Source organism: Mesocricetus auratus, unplaced genomic scaffold, assembly GCF_017639785.1.
Source record: "Mesocricetus auratus isolate SY011 unplaced genomic scaffold, BCM_Maur_2.0 Super-Scaffold_100676, whole genome shotgun sequence".
Lineage (NCBI taxonomy): Eukaryota > Metazoa > Chordata > Mammalia > Rodentia > Cricetidae > Mesocricetus > Mesocricetus auratus.
Window position 1 is genome coordinate 40,461,039 of NW_024429266.1, and position 13,186 is coordinate 40,474,224.

The following is a 13,186-nucleotide window of genomic DNA, read 5'->3' on the forward strand; positions in this document are numbered from 1 at the left end:
TACTCCCCTTACTGCAGTGAACAGTGCTGTTCATGGACAAGTGCATGGTCAATACCATTGAACTTATTTTCATTAAAAAAACAAAAGAGAAACAGGAGTCCTGAAGGCGCCTAGAAGTGGGGCAGTTGAGCATAAAGATGACTGATGACTTAATCTATTCCTGAACCTTGTGATTGGTCATCTATCACTTAATGGAGCACATACAATAGTATCTTTTTCTTTTAGGTGTCTGACACAGGCCAGTATGTATGTAGAGCTATAAATGTAGCAGGACGAGATGATAAAAATTTCCACCTCAATGTATATGGTGAGCATCTGCCTCTAATACAACTCTCTTTTCCCTAGATATGCAAATGAAAGAATGTGTCTTGAATTAGCTTAGTGATGGTGAGCGATCTTCTTCTGTCTTTTTACAGTGCCTCCCACTATTGAAGGGCCTGAAAGAGAAGTCATTGTGGAGACAGTCAGCAATCCAGTGACATTGACATGTGATGCCACTGGGATCCCCCCTCCCACCATAACATGGTTAAAGAACCACAAGCCTATAGGTAACACACTTGAGCATTTTGAAGCTTGCCTTGTTTTGCCCTTGACTTAGTACTTTTGTAAATGAACAGATTTTTCAGTCTTGTGCTTATGATTATGGTTAGTTCAAGAAAGCCTAATATTCTAAAATATAAATCTATCAAGTGGAGTACTGAATAAATATTTGCTTTCTTAAGGTTCTGCACATTGAAGCTAGGGCCTTGTTCATTCAAGACAAGTCCTCTACCACTGTAGTTTACCTCAGGATTTCCAAGAATTTTGTTTTGAGGCCAGCGCCAGCTCTGGCTAAGTAGCCCAGGCTGGCCTTGAACTTTCAATACTCTTGACTCTGTCTCTCAGCTAGCTGGGATTGTAGACATAAATATCTCATAAAGGAATACTTTTTAATTTTTCATGTTTCAAAAATTCACATTAAAAATACAAAGGGAAAGCTTTTAAGAAATGTATACTTGTTGGGTAAAGGGAGTAGCTTTACATGTTATTTCTTTCTATTTTTTCCTCTTGATTTCTTCCTGTAGAAAATTCTGACTCCCTTGAGGTTCACATTTTGTCTGGTGGAACCAAACTGCAGATTGCCAGACCTCAGCGTTCTGACAGTGGAAACTATACCTGTGTGGCATCCAATATGGAGGGAAAGGCTCAGAAAAACTATATCCTTTTCCTTCAGGGTAGGTTGACTACACTGTGGTTTGTCCTTCTTTCTTTGTCATATTCCATCTAGAGTACAAAATGGTTTATGTTAAAGGAGGCTATTGATCATAGACTCTGATGTCTATAGGTCAGTGACAATATTGACACCTTTTTGTCCTGCATTTACCAGTGAATTCTATTTTCATAAGAAAACACATAAATATGGGGAGGAATACATAACAGAATTTAGGATCTCTATCTCTAGTTGTTTCATTTTTAATGAAATATATCATAGTCTGATATATTCTATGGAAATTTAATTCTCTATTTTATGTAATTTTCATATGAAGACTATAAATCTGTTCTTATTTTTATAGATGTGTAAGATTTAATTCATGCAATTGTGCCATGGCTTAATATTGGATGTGAAAATAGGTAAATTTCAAATAATCATAAGTCTTGTACAATTTTGTACTGAGAATAAGGGACATTGATTCAACCAGTAAATGTTTATTCATTATTCCCTTGCAATGTGGCATAGTGGTGAGGACTATAGAGAGAACTTGTTGTTTTTGATTTTCAGTAAACCTCTCAGTGATACATTTGACTCAAAATGTCATGGAAGTCTTGCTTCCTGATTTCATCACTATTGCTAAAGAATTTCTAATAAATTATACCCTTGATCTTAATATGTCTTCGGTTACTGTGTCAAAGCTAGCTCCCTGAGTTAGAGCCCATGGACCGACACAGTGGAAAGAGGGAAGCACCTTCCACAAGTTATCTTCTGACTTCCACACGTGCACTGTGGCACACATGTACTCACATACATATAAACACATACACAAAATAAATAAAATGTAATTTAAAATCAAAGAAAACTAAATAAATTGCATGCTTACATACATACTTCAGTAATAAATTATATAAAAGCAGAAAGTTTGTGGTGTTGTGATGTGATGAAATATTTCCTAAAATTTGTTTTTAATATATTTACCTAATATCTTACAATTAGGGAAAATGCATAACATGGGACTTAATTAAGACAAGTATCATTAGTATATCTAGTGATAACCTCTTTAGTACCCTAACTTCTGCCAGGTTTTTACTATTATCCCTGGTTGACTAAAATGGCATTTAGAAGGACGAGACAGTACTGTGTTAGTAAATGTTTAATAATTGACTCTCCAAACAAAAATATCCTGATATGTAGCCATGATGTGTCATTTTCCTGTTTTATGTATACCCAGCTTGGCCTATTTCCAGCTGTCATAATGGCAGTGAGTAATCATAGGGAAGTCATGCCAAATAGGTTCCTGTGATCAAATATGAGCTACTCCTGGCACATCTCTAATTCTATAGATAGACACTCAGCTGGGTTCATTTCTGACCTCTAAAAAATTGTACTTATGGTGTATAGGTGTTTTGCCTAAGTATACGTCTGCACCACATGCATGCCTGGTGCCCAGAGCCCGGAAGACATCAGATCCCTGGAACTGGAGTTACAGATGGTTGTGAGCAGCCATATGGGTGCTGGGAGTCAAACCTGACTTTCTGATTATTGTTAATATCGCTAGTTCACACCAAGGATGGCTAAATTAAAAAAAAAAGAACAGAAACTATTAGAAACTGAAAAGCATAATATGCCCATCAATATTTCAGAATAAATAAATTAGACAGTAGACAAATAATTAATATACAACTTTTCCTCAGACTTTTGTGCCAAAATGTTCTGAAAGTTAATTGTCCAGAACTATATACTTACAAACAATCCATTTGAGATGTAATCTGAGAATGATTCCATTGGATTACCCAAAAGATCAATCTGTCATCAATTCCTATGGCTAACAGTTCCAGGAATATCAGGAACATTGAAGTCATTTGGTGCCTTTTTCTTTCTCATTTAAAATAATTCATGAAGGTAACGATAGGCCAAGTACTAGTCTAGGAAGAATTCTGATTTAGAAATGGCATGTTCTGGGCCAGTGAAGTAGATAAGCAGATACAGGTGCTTGCTACCAAACCTAATAACCAGAGTTCAATCCCTAAGACCCACATTGTATAAGGAGATATTCAGTTCCCACAAGTTGCCCAATGTTCTCTGCATGCATGAACATACCAGAGAACAATTTATGTACATTTACACACACACACACCACCACCACCAACAACAACAACAACAACAAAGAAATAGTATGTTATATTAGTCTGCCACATTAATTAGCGTTTATATCTTTATAGTTTGCTAATGCAAATTGTATTTCTCTAAAGTTCCCCCAACCATTGCTAGTGCTGAAGTTCCAAGTGACATCAGTGTCCTTCTTGGGGAAAATGTTGAGCTTGTCTGCAATGCAGATGGCATTCCCACCCCACGTCTTCAGTGGCTCAGAGATGGAAAACCCATACTGAACAGTGAAACAGAAAGAATCAGGTATGTTTAAAAGCAAACCTTAGCATGATAAGTTATGTGGTCTTTCACAGTGTTCTCTGCTTCAGATTTCACACAAATAATGCCTATTTCTGTTCTAGTTTGTTTTCTATTGACATAACAAATACCATGACCAAAAATAACTTTGAGAGGAAAGAATATGTTTCATTTCATAGTTTATAGTCTATCATGAAATGAAGTCTAGTCAGGACGTCAAGGCCAGAAGCTGGGCCCGGGCCCTGAAACAGAGACCTTGGAGGAATGCTGCTTGCCAGCCAACTTGCTCCTCATGGCTTGTTCAGCCTGCTTTCTTATGCTGCCCAAGACCAACTACCCAGAGATGTCACTGCCAACAGTGAACTGAACCCTCACACATCAATCATTAATCAAGGAAATGGCCCACAGAAATGTCCACAGGAAAATCTGATGAAGGCAATTGCTCACCCAAGGTTCCCACTTCCTAGATATGTCTAGACTTGTGTGAAGCTGACAGACACAACCGGCACAACCCCCATGTCATTAGACCTTAGCTATCATTTTATTTACAAAGGGGAAGGACAACAATTTTTTGAGTGTTGAATATAGAACTTCTCTTTAGAAAACACGTTAAAGTTTGTAAGTACCTGTATGTATGTGTGATGCCAGTGTGTGAGGGTGGGGGGTGCAAAGGGGAGGGAGGGGTCCTTAACATCAATTCTATATTATAAAATCTCAGAAACCCATTCATCAAAATGCTACGCAACTGTCCTTGAATATATTTCTCCAGTTTTAGAAAGTCCATGTCATAAAATAATTCTTTCCTATTAAAGTCAAGCCAACAGCATCCCACAAAGGAGCCATCAATATTCCTGGTTGTGAAACTACATACATGCAGGGTTGATTTGATAGTTATGGGAAAATATATAATAGCATTGTAACTCAGTTCATTTTTATAGTGGTTTGTTCACATCCCACTTTTAGCTAATACTGATTTCCCTGTCTAAAAAGAGATGAACAATGTGATGGGAGCTTCATGCAACTTTAACAAATTCCTTCAGACGAACAATCTAAATCTCATAGCGATATTTCAACACTAACGTATTTACAGTTATATACCAGAATGATTATATGCATAGATAGATATAATGCTGTACTAATGTACTATTAAATGTATAATTTTAACCAGTATTTCAATAGAGTATATTTTCTAGTCAGTGGATTGAATACATAAAGCTTAAATACAAATAAACATCATTTCCATTGTATTTATTTTGTATTAAAATTATGTATTTGTTCCCTTTACAAGATTGGGTAAACTGCCAGATAATATTTTTAGAAATATTGGGCACTTCATTTCAGTATGTTCACATATGTGAATAATTAACAAGTGTTTAGTTATTTTCATTCAGTAAATATTGGCCATATTTCAGATTTGATGGAACCTAACCTCCTATATTTGTACTTGGGAAGTTGGGACTCTAAATTCCTAAAGTTGCTTCTTGTTATCTTCACTTGGCTGTTGACTTTATCACTGTCTCGTGGCACTATAGATGTCTAGGTAAAACAGTTTATCAAGGTTACTTTTCCAAAGTCACCTTAATAGCTTTGACTGTGGCAACCTGCAACTTTAATTTGCAATAGATTCAAATATATGGAACTTCAAATTTCCCATTTTGAGAAAAGTACCGCATTCTGATTATATATTTTCAGTATATGTCTCAAATGTGATGTTTAATAGTATACTGCAGTAGAAATTCACAATCATGGGTGCTGATGAAATCTCTATTCTTAGAATAGTGGTAGATAATGTTTTAACCTTCTTCCTAAAGCATTGGAAGTTGTGTTTGGTAATTAATGGTATGTGGATAAAGTGTAATAATCTTAAGTTAGATATATTTTATTGTCTAATTTCATATTTATCATTTGCTTTTATATAATTCAAAATAAACATCTTAGCCATCTGAAAGAAATATCAACATACATCTATATATGCACAGAGTCATCAATGTTTAAGTAAACTATGCTATTTTGTTTTTTTTTTCATTAAAGTATAACTAGGGTATTTACAGTTAATTTTTATTCATGATTTTTTTCAGCTTGTTGTGTTCGTCAATCTTCAACCCAGAATTTTATAATTTTCATTTGACTTGATAACTCATATCAGTCACTAAGAATATAACATTCTGTGTTTTACCAGTCCAGCCTTGACCCCTTAGTTCATCACTCCTCCCTCTCTGTCACTGGGTTCCAGGAGTTCAGTTCAGTGTTTAGCTGTGGGTATCTGCCTCTGTTTCAGTCTGTCACTGGATGGAGGTTCTGGCATGGTATATAAGATGGTCGTCAAAATCATTATCAGGAAGGGACATTTAAGGTAGTCTCTCCACTATTGCTTAGTTTGCCAGTTGGTGTCATCCTTGTAGATCTCTGGAAATCTCACTAGTGTCAGATCTCCCCTCAAACCTAGAATGACTCCCTCTCTTATGGTATCTCTCATCCTGCTCCTCTCTATTCTTCCCCCAACTCAACCTTCCTGCTCCTCCATGTCCTCCTCTCCCCTCCTCTTCTCCCCCTCTCTTTTTCCTGGCCCCTCTCCCCTCCCTGCCATGCTCCCAATCTGCTCAGGAGGTCTTGCCTCATTCCACCTTCTCTGGGGTCCCATGTATATCTCTCTTAGTGTCCTTCCTGTTTCCCAGACTCACTGGCAGTGGGATTGTAGGCTGGCACTCCTCTGATTCATGTCTAAAATCCATATATGAGTGAGTACATACCATGTTTGTCTTTTTGTGACTGGGTTACCTCAGTCAGGATGGTTTCTTCTAGTACCATCCATTTGCCTGCAAATTTCAAGACTCTATTTCTATTTTCCACTGAATAGTACTCCACTGTGTAAATGTACCACATTTTCTCTATCCACTCTTCAGTTGAGGGGCATCTAGGTTGCTTCCAGGTTCTGGATATTACAAATAATGCTGCTAAAAACATAGTGGAGCAGATGTCCTTGTTGTATGAATGTGCATCTTTTGGGTATGTGCTTAAGAGTGGGATTTCTGGATCTTGTGATAGACTGATTCCCATTTTCCTGAGGAATCTCCATACTGATTTCCAAAGTGGCTGTATGAGTCAGCACTCCCACCAGCAGTGGAGGAGTGTTCCCCTCTCTCCACATCCTCTCCAGCATAAACTGTCATTGATGTTTTTTATTTTAGCCATTCTGACAGGGGTAAGATGGTATCTCAGAGTTGTTTTTATTTGCATTTCCCTGATTTCTAGGGATGTTGAACACTTTCTCAAGTGTCTCTCAGCCATTTTAGACTCCTCTATTAAGAATTTTCTATTTAGTTCTGTAGACCACTTTTTAATTGGATCCTTTGGTGCTTTGGAAACTTGCTTCTTGAGTTCTTTGTAGATTTTGGAGATCAGCCCTCTGACTTAAACAAGGGGGAGATCTTGGACCCCAAGCTGATGGCTGAGGGGTCAACATAGGACTGATCCATACCCCTTGAATGTGGGTGTCAGTGAGGAGACCTAGGCAATCTATGGGGCTTTGGGTAGTAGATCAATAGTTATCCCTGGCACACAAATGGACTTTGTGCACCCATTCCACAATGAGGGATGGTCTCTAAATCTAGACACATGGGGGAAGGCCTAGGCCCTCCCCAGAATGAAATGACAGACTCTAAAGATCCCCCATGGAGGGCCTTACCCTTCCCAGGGAACGGAGGTGGGCTGGCTGGACTGGTGGGGAGAAGCGGGCGTGGAGGGGAGGAAGAGAGAGCTGACATAGGAATTAAGCTTGTTTCTAATTTAAATATATAATTTAAAAAGTGTTTCAAAACAAAGAATATAACATTCTAACACTGAGAGACAGGCACCTCTGTCCTCATTCGACTGTTTCCTTTTACTCAGAAGGAGGTGACTGGACATGAAAATGGTTTCCATATAATTTTAGTTTCCTGAAATCGCCATCAGTTTCCATGGTTCTGACATTTCTGTTTCCATGTACTTGTGAAATAGAGCTGAATCATTCCATTCAAGATGAAGGCATTATATTATTATGGTGTATATTTTAGAGGGCACAATAAAGTTGAATGACTTTTCCAGCTCCTATCCCTACATCAACATGTCAGCACTCTGTCATGACTTCTCCTACAGCGTCACTGCAGATGGCAGCACACTAAACATTTACAGAGCTCTCACTTCTGACATGGGGAAGTATACGTGCGTTGCTACTAATCCCGCTGGAGAAGAAGACCGAATATTTAACCTGAATGTCTATGGTAATTATGAAATGCCACCAAGTTTTGGCTTTGCTCCCTTAAGAATCCATTAATGGGTCACGGGTGACCGGAACATTTATCTGAAACCTAATAGCAATGATGCTTTTTTGGGGATGCGACGCAGAAGTGGGGACAAGTGACAGCGCGAATGACTCTCTCTCTCTCTCTCTCTCTCTTTCTCTCTCTCTCTGTCTCTGTCTCTGTCTCTCTCTCTCTCTGTCTCTGTCTCTGTCTCTCTCTCTCTCTGTCTCTCTCTCCCTCTCTCTCTCTCTCTGCACTGCATAGTTCCACCTGAAATCAGCGGCAATAAGGAAGAGGCAGAGACCCTGACGGCTCTGGTGGACACGTCAGTAAATATTGAATGCAAAGCCACGGGCACACCTCCACCGCAGATCAGCTGGCTGAAGAACGGCCTTCCTCTGCCCCTTTCCTCCCACATCCGCTTGCTGTCAGCGGGGCAGGTTGTCAGGTTAGAAGGCGTTGTGTGTCACTTCCTCGGCACTTATGACAACAGTCACTGTCCACTCTTCTTTCACCCGTGTGCCATTTAAGAAATGCTTCTCCCTAAGCTTTGACAACCATTGTGCCTCAACTTGTGTTAGAGGAAGGAAGGGCTCATGTTGTAGTAAATGTGTGTGCAATGGGTCTTGAGACATGAACTGACATCAAGTTTATGTTTCTATGAGTTATATTTTAAGCAGTGTTATAATTTAGGAGAATATTGACAACGTCCATATGCTTTTCATGCTATCATTTTTCTATTGTAATGTGTTTGAAAACCACTCACTCTGCTGATTGTGCTGTATTCTTAGTGGTTTGCCATGACTGCATAGTACCTTCATGCAAACAGTTGCAGTTTGAGTTAGCTGCATTTTATGGTGACAGTCACAAGCTTTATGTCTAAAAATTTCAATATAAGTTTCACCCAATGCTCTCTGTATAAATCATAATTATTTGTGTGTGTTGAGTAGGACTGAGTATGAAGTTGTGGGTCCTGTTTTGCAGGATCGTGAGAGCTCAGGTGTCTGACGTTGCTGTGTATACTTGTGTGGCCTCCAATAGAGCTGGGGTAGATAGTAAGCACTACAGCCTTCAAGTCTCCGGTACGTCACAGAAATGATCCTACTGCTTTGCTGCATTTAACAACATGCCTTTGAGAACTGACTTCCTCACAGACGTGTAATGCAACTTCCCTCTGTCAAAAATAATTAGTGAAAAGTTTATCCTGTTACTAGGGAAGAACTTGGTTTCTCCCCCAAGGAGTGGGTATTTACTGCCTCATACTGTCTGTCAAAATTCAAATTCTCTTCTAATACAGAATTAAATCAGATGTGAGGGTTTTGATTAATTTTTTAACAGTGTCACACATTTTCATAATGCATACAGACCACTCTCATAATCCACCCTCTCATGTACTCCTGTCGCCTGCCTACCACTGCCTATTCCAAGTCTCTTCCTCGTGTTCCTGTCTTATGTTTTGTTTTATGACTCATTGACTCAACCAAAGCTGTCTGTGCAATCGTGACTTTGAAGCTTTCCATTGAAACCTGGTGGACTCAGGCAATGGGCACACAACTAAAGACAATGGTTACTCCTCTCTTAGAATCTATCAGTAACATATGGTTAGTGGTAACAGAGAGGCCCCTGTAGCCCCTCTTCCTTCCATGGCTGTTGACAGGACCAGACTGACTGTTGACTGGGCCAGTCTTGTGTCGGCCCTGGGCAGTCATTTGTAAGTTCATGATTGCAATGGTTGCGCTGAGTCTAGAAGATGGGATGTATTTTCATCCCTTTGCCTTTACCTCATCTTCTAACTCTTCCGTGTGCCCCACCTACATCAGCTTGTGTCTCTGCTGCTGTCATGAAACATGCGGTCCAAAAGCAACTTGGAGGTAAAAACTGAAGCAGAACCACAAACAAATGCTACTTCATTAATCAAGGAAATGTCCCTCAGACATGCCCACAGGCCAATCTAATGAAGACAATTCCTCAACTGAGGCTCCCTCTTCCGAAGTGGCTGTATTTGATGTTGACAAAACTAAAAAGAATAGAGCTTCTTCTTGTGCAGTGTCCCCAGATCTTAAAGGGAGTTGTGTAAATGACTTGTTTAGGACTGAGCCCTAATTTATTCTCAGCAGCTTGGGCAACCATGAGTCTCCAAATTCACCACTTTTCACTACAAGGAAAGGTGTCTCTGGTTTGGACTGATAGTATTTTCTGCCTGTGGTATAGTGATAGATATTTAAAAGGCAGTCTGATGAAATTTAATTAAACAAGAATGTTAAGTTCTCCATTTGAGCTTACAACATCCTCATCCAAATGGCCTGTAACCCAGCATACAACACTAGACATGAGTGCTTTCTTAAATGTAATCTAAGTGCTTGGCAGACCTAAGCGTTTGTGCCACTGCTGCATTGGTTGCATCCTGGTCAGAAAGTTGTTTATCTCAGTTTGGAAGATGGATTCACAGCTGAGCAAAACAACTGCTTTTTCTCTCTCCCAGCAGCCTGCATTGAACCTTCTAGCACACTGAAAGCTAACCAGTAAGGAGGACACTTTTATCTGATCCCTAGCTTGCTTTTGCTCTATCTTGAAAAAGAGATCTGTGCTGCCGGTAGCAATGTGATCTCATATTCTAGTTCTGGTGGGTCACCAAGAGGACAGACAAGAGCCTAAGTGTTAGGGACGCTTTGGAGCCTGCCTGGCCAATTGCTGTGGTGATGTTCACTTCTGGGACTATGAATTTTGTTTAGTACCTGCTGTTTCTAAGAGCTTCATTACTGAGCCATCTACCTCAGCCCTCACTCCCATCTTCCCATCCCCCCATCTCCCTTCCTGACCAAGTCATTCTATCCTCAGCATTCCCCCTCTGAACTATTCCTCCCCCATTAAAGCATTCCCTATGCCACCTTCCTAGTATCCTGGCTTCATATGTACTCCTTTTTAACAAACACAACTAATGTTTTAAAAATAGTATTTAAATCCAGACAGAAGATTTTTGGTTCATAAACATAGAAAAATTCAAACCTATTTTTAATAGTATTAGCAATTCATTTAGAGATAGAATTTGAATAGATGCATTAGCATTTGTGAGATACAGTGGGTTGCGGGTCTGAATTTCTCAATTTATAAGAACATCTCAGGGTAACTAGGAGCTGCAGTTTGTGATGTATATAAAACTTGCTCTACTACTGTGTTCTCCATAAATCATTGAAGATATACCATTGAATTATTATAAGAACTACTGTAGCATGATGACAAAATAAACAAATAATGCTAATAAGTTGAAAATCTAACCAAAATATAATACACGTGGATTGATATTCAGTAGGAAAACAATTTTGAGGCTTCTTTGCTGATCTGAGGAAGATTAATAATAACCAATAAATAGCTTTACAATAAAGCCATCGATTTATTCTACCCTATTTTAAAACACAGCATTTCAGTAGATGTAGAAGTAGCATAGAATTATCTCAATACTGTTATGTAAGTTCAACTCAAATTATAATATGCATATACATTTTACCTGGTTTATTTTCTGTGTAGTGCCACCAAATATGGACAATGCAATGGGAACAGAGGAGATGACAATTGTCAAAGGCAGTTCCACCTCTATGACGTGCTTTGCAGATGGAACTCCCACTCCAAGTGTGTCTTGGCTAAGAGACGGCCAGGCTCTGGCGCTTGATGCTCATCTGACCCTCGGCACTCAAGGGATGGTCCTGCAGCTCATCAAGGCAGAAACTGAAGATTCTGGAAAGTACACCTGTGTTGCCTCAAACAATGCTGGAGAAATCAGCAAACATTTTGTCCTGAAAGTCCTAGGTACATAAATATTATGAAAAGCACAGAACATTTGAGAAGTCAGTGACACTCAATTATACTCAATGAGTATAATTCTTAGAATCATTCTTTATGGGTCAAAGGTTAATGAAAATTTTACTGCATTTCTGTTTCTGTTCTGTAATTCACCTAAATACACATAAACCATGTTGGAATTGAATGGTGAATTGTCTTTGTCTGAAAAGACAAATTCCTAAGAAATTATTCATTGGGAAGGAATGATACTCTATTAACATCAGGCCTTTTAATGTGTGTAAGTCTGTGTGTTTGCACATGCATGTGTGCACGTGTGTGCAATGTGGAGGGAAGTATGTCCATGCAGAGTTAGATATTGTCCTCAATTGTTCTCTGCTCTATTTTTTGAGGCAAGATCTTTATCTGGTCCTGGAGTCTCATGGGCCATTTTGTCCCACCAGGGAATCCCCTTCCCACATTCCCACCATCCCCCAGGTCTCCCCTCATGTCTCCTGAGAGTTGTGATCACAGGTGGCTAACATGCCTACCGTTCTTTCATGTGGATTCTGGGAATCCTGACTGTAGTCCTCATGCTTGCAAAGCAGCAGCTTCACCTACTGGCCCATCTGCCCAGGCGCTAGTAGATGACTTTTAACTTTTTCTAAGAATTTAAAAGATATTTGATGATGTAAACTGGATAAAATAGGATAAAATTTACACCATCATCCTGAACAGTCTTAGATTATCCAATTTTAAGATTATAATCAAAGCAATCACTTTGAATAGCCAAGTTCTACTTACTTTGTGTACATTGAAAGGAAATATTTGAAGTTTATAATCTTACCAACAAAAGCCATCATTGAAACAAATTGCAGTTTTTCTGTGTAACAAACATCTTGACAGTGAACAGGGAAAAAAGGATAAATGAAATCACCTATTACAATAGTGAAGGCGTTTTGAGCATTTCCCCCCACTATGATGTTGGGGAACTGCCATACTCCTTTCAGAGAGCAAACATCCCCCTACTGAGAACAGCAAAAAAAAAAAAAAAAGGAAAAAAAAGAAAGAAAGAATTTTGGCAGGAGACTTGGTTATGAAGGGCTAGCATATGTTTTCAGAGTGTTCTGTAATCTATCTCAGGGCACCTATTAAAATTCAATTATTTATGTGACTTTAAAAGTTGTCTTTATCCCTAGTTAAGTTTTATGATGGTGAACGCAGCATGCATCTTACTTATTGCTGGTGCCCAGTGCTTAGCATGATGTCTGATACGCCAGAAATTCTTAGTATGTGTTTGTTGGATTGAATTGAAACTAAACCAGACACTTCTGAGCTGGGCTAATGGAAGGTAGAACAATATGCAAATAAACTTCATGAGATGGTCTGGTATATCTGAGTCTTCAAAAGTGAAAGGTGGTAGCAGAAGAAAATTTTCCAGGCAATTGTACAATTGGAATTGTACAATTGAGCTGGATATGTTACAAATCCCTACCTATCCCGGTTTTCCAACATCAGTAACAATGGATGAGAT

General features: G+C 39.0%; 1 protein-coding gene across 1 annotated transcript in view; it reads left to right on the forward strand.

The window, feature by feature from the left end:
- Nucleotides 1-13,186, forward strand: part of Hmcn1 (hemicentin 1) — a 423,434-nt gene that overhangs the window by 333,127 nt on the left and 77,121 nt on the right. The window contains 8 exon segments of the mRNA XM_040738098.1: nt 226-307; nt 417-548; nt 1,065-1,214; nt 3,445-3,604; nt 7,733-7,857; nt 8,143-8,326; nt 8,863-8,960; nt 11,404-11,682. Coding sequence (XP_040594032.1) covers nt 226-307; nt 417-548; nt 1,065-1,214; nt 3,445-3,604; nt 7,733-7,857; nt 8,143-8,326; nt 8,863-8,960; nt 11,404-11,682 — 1,210 coding nt within the window.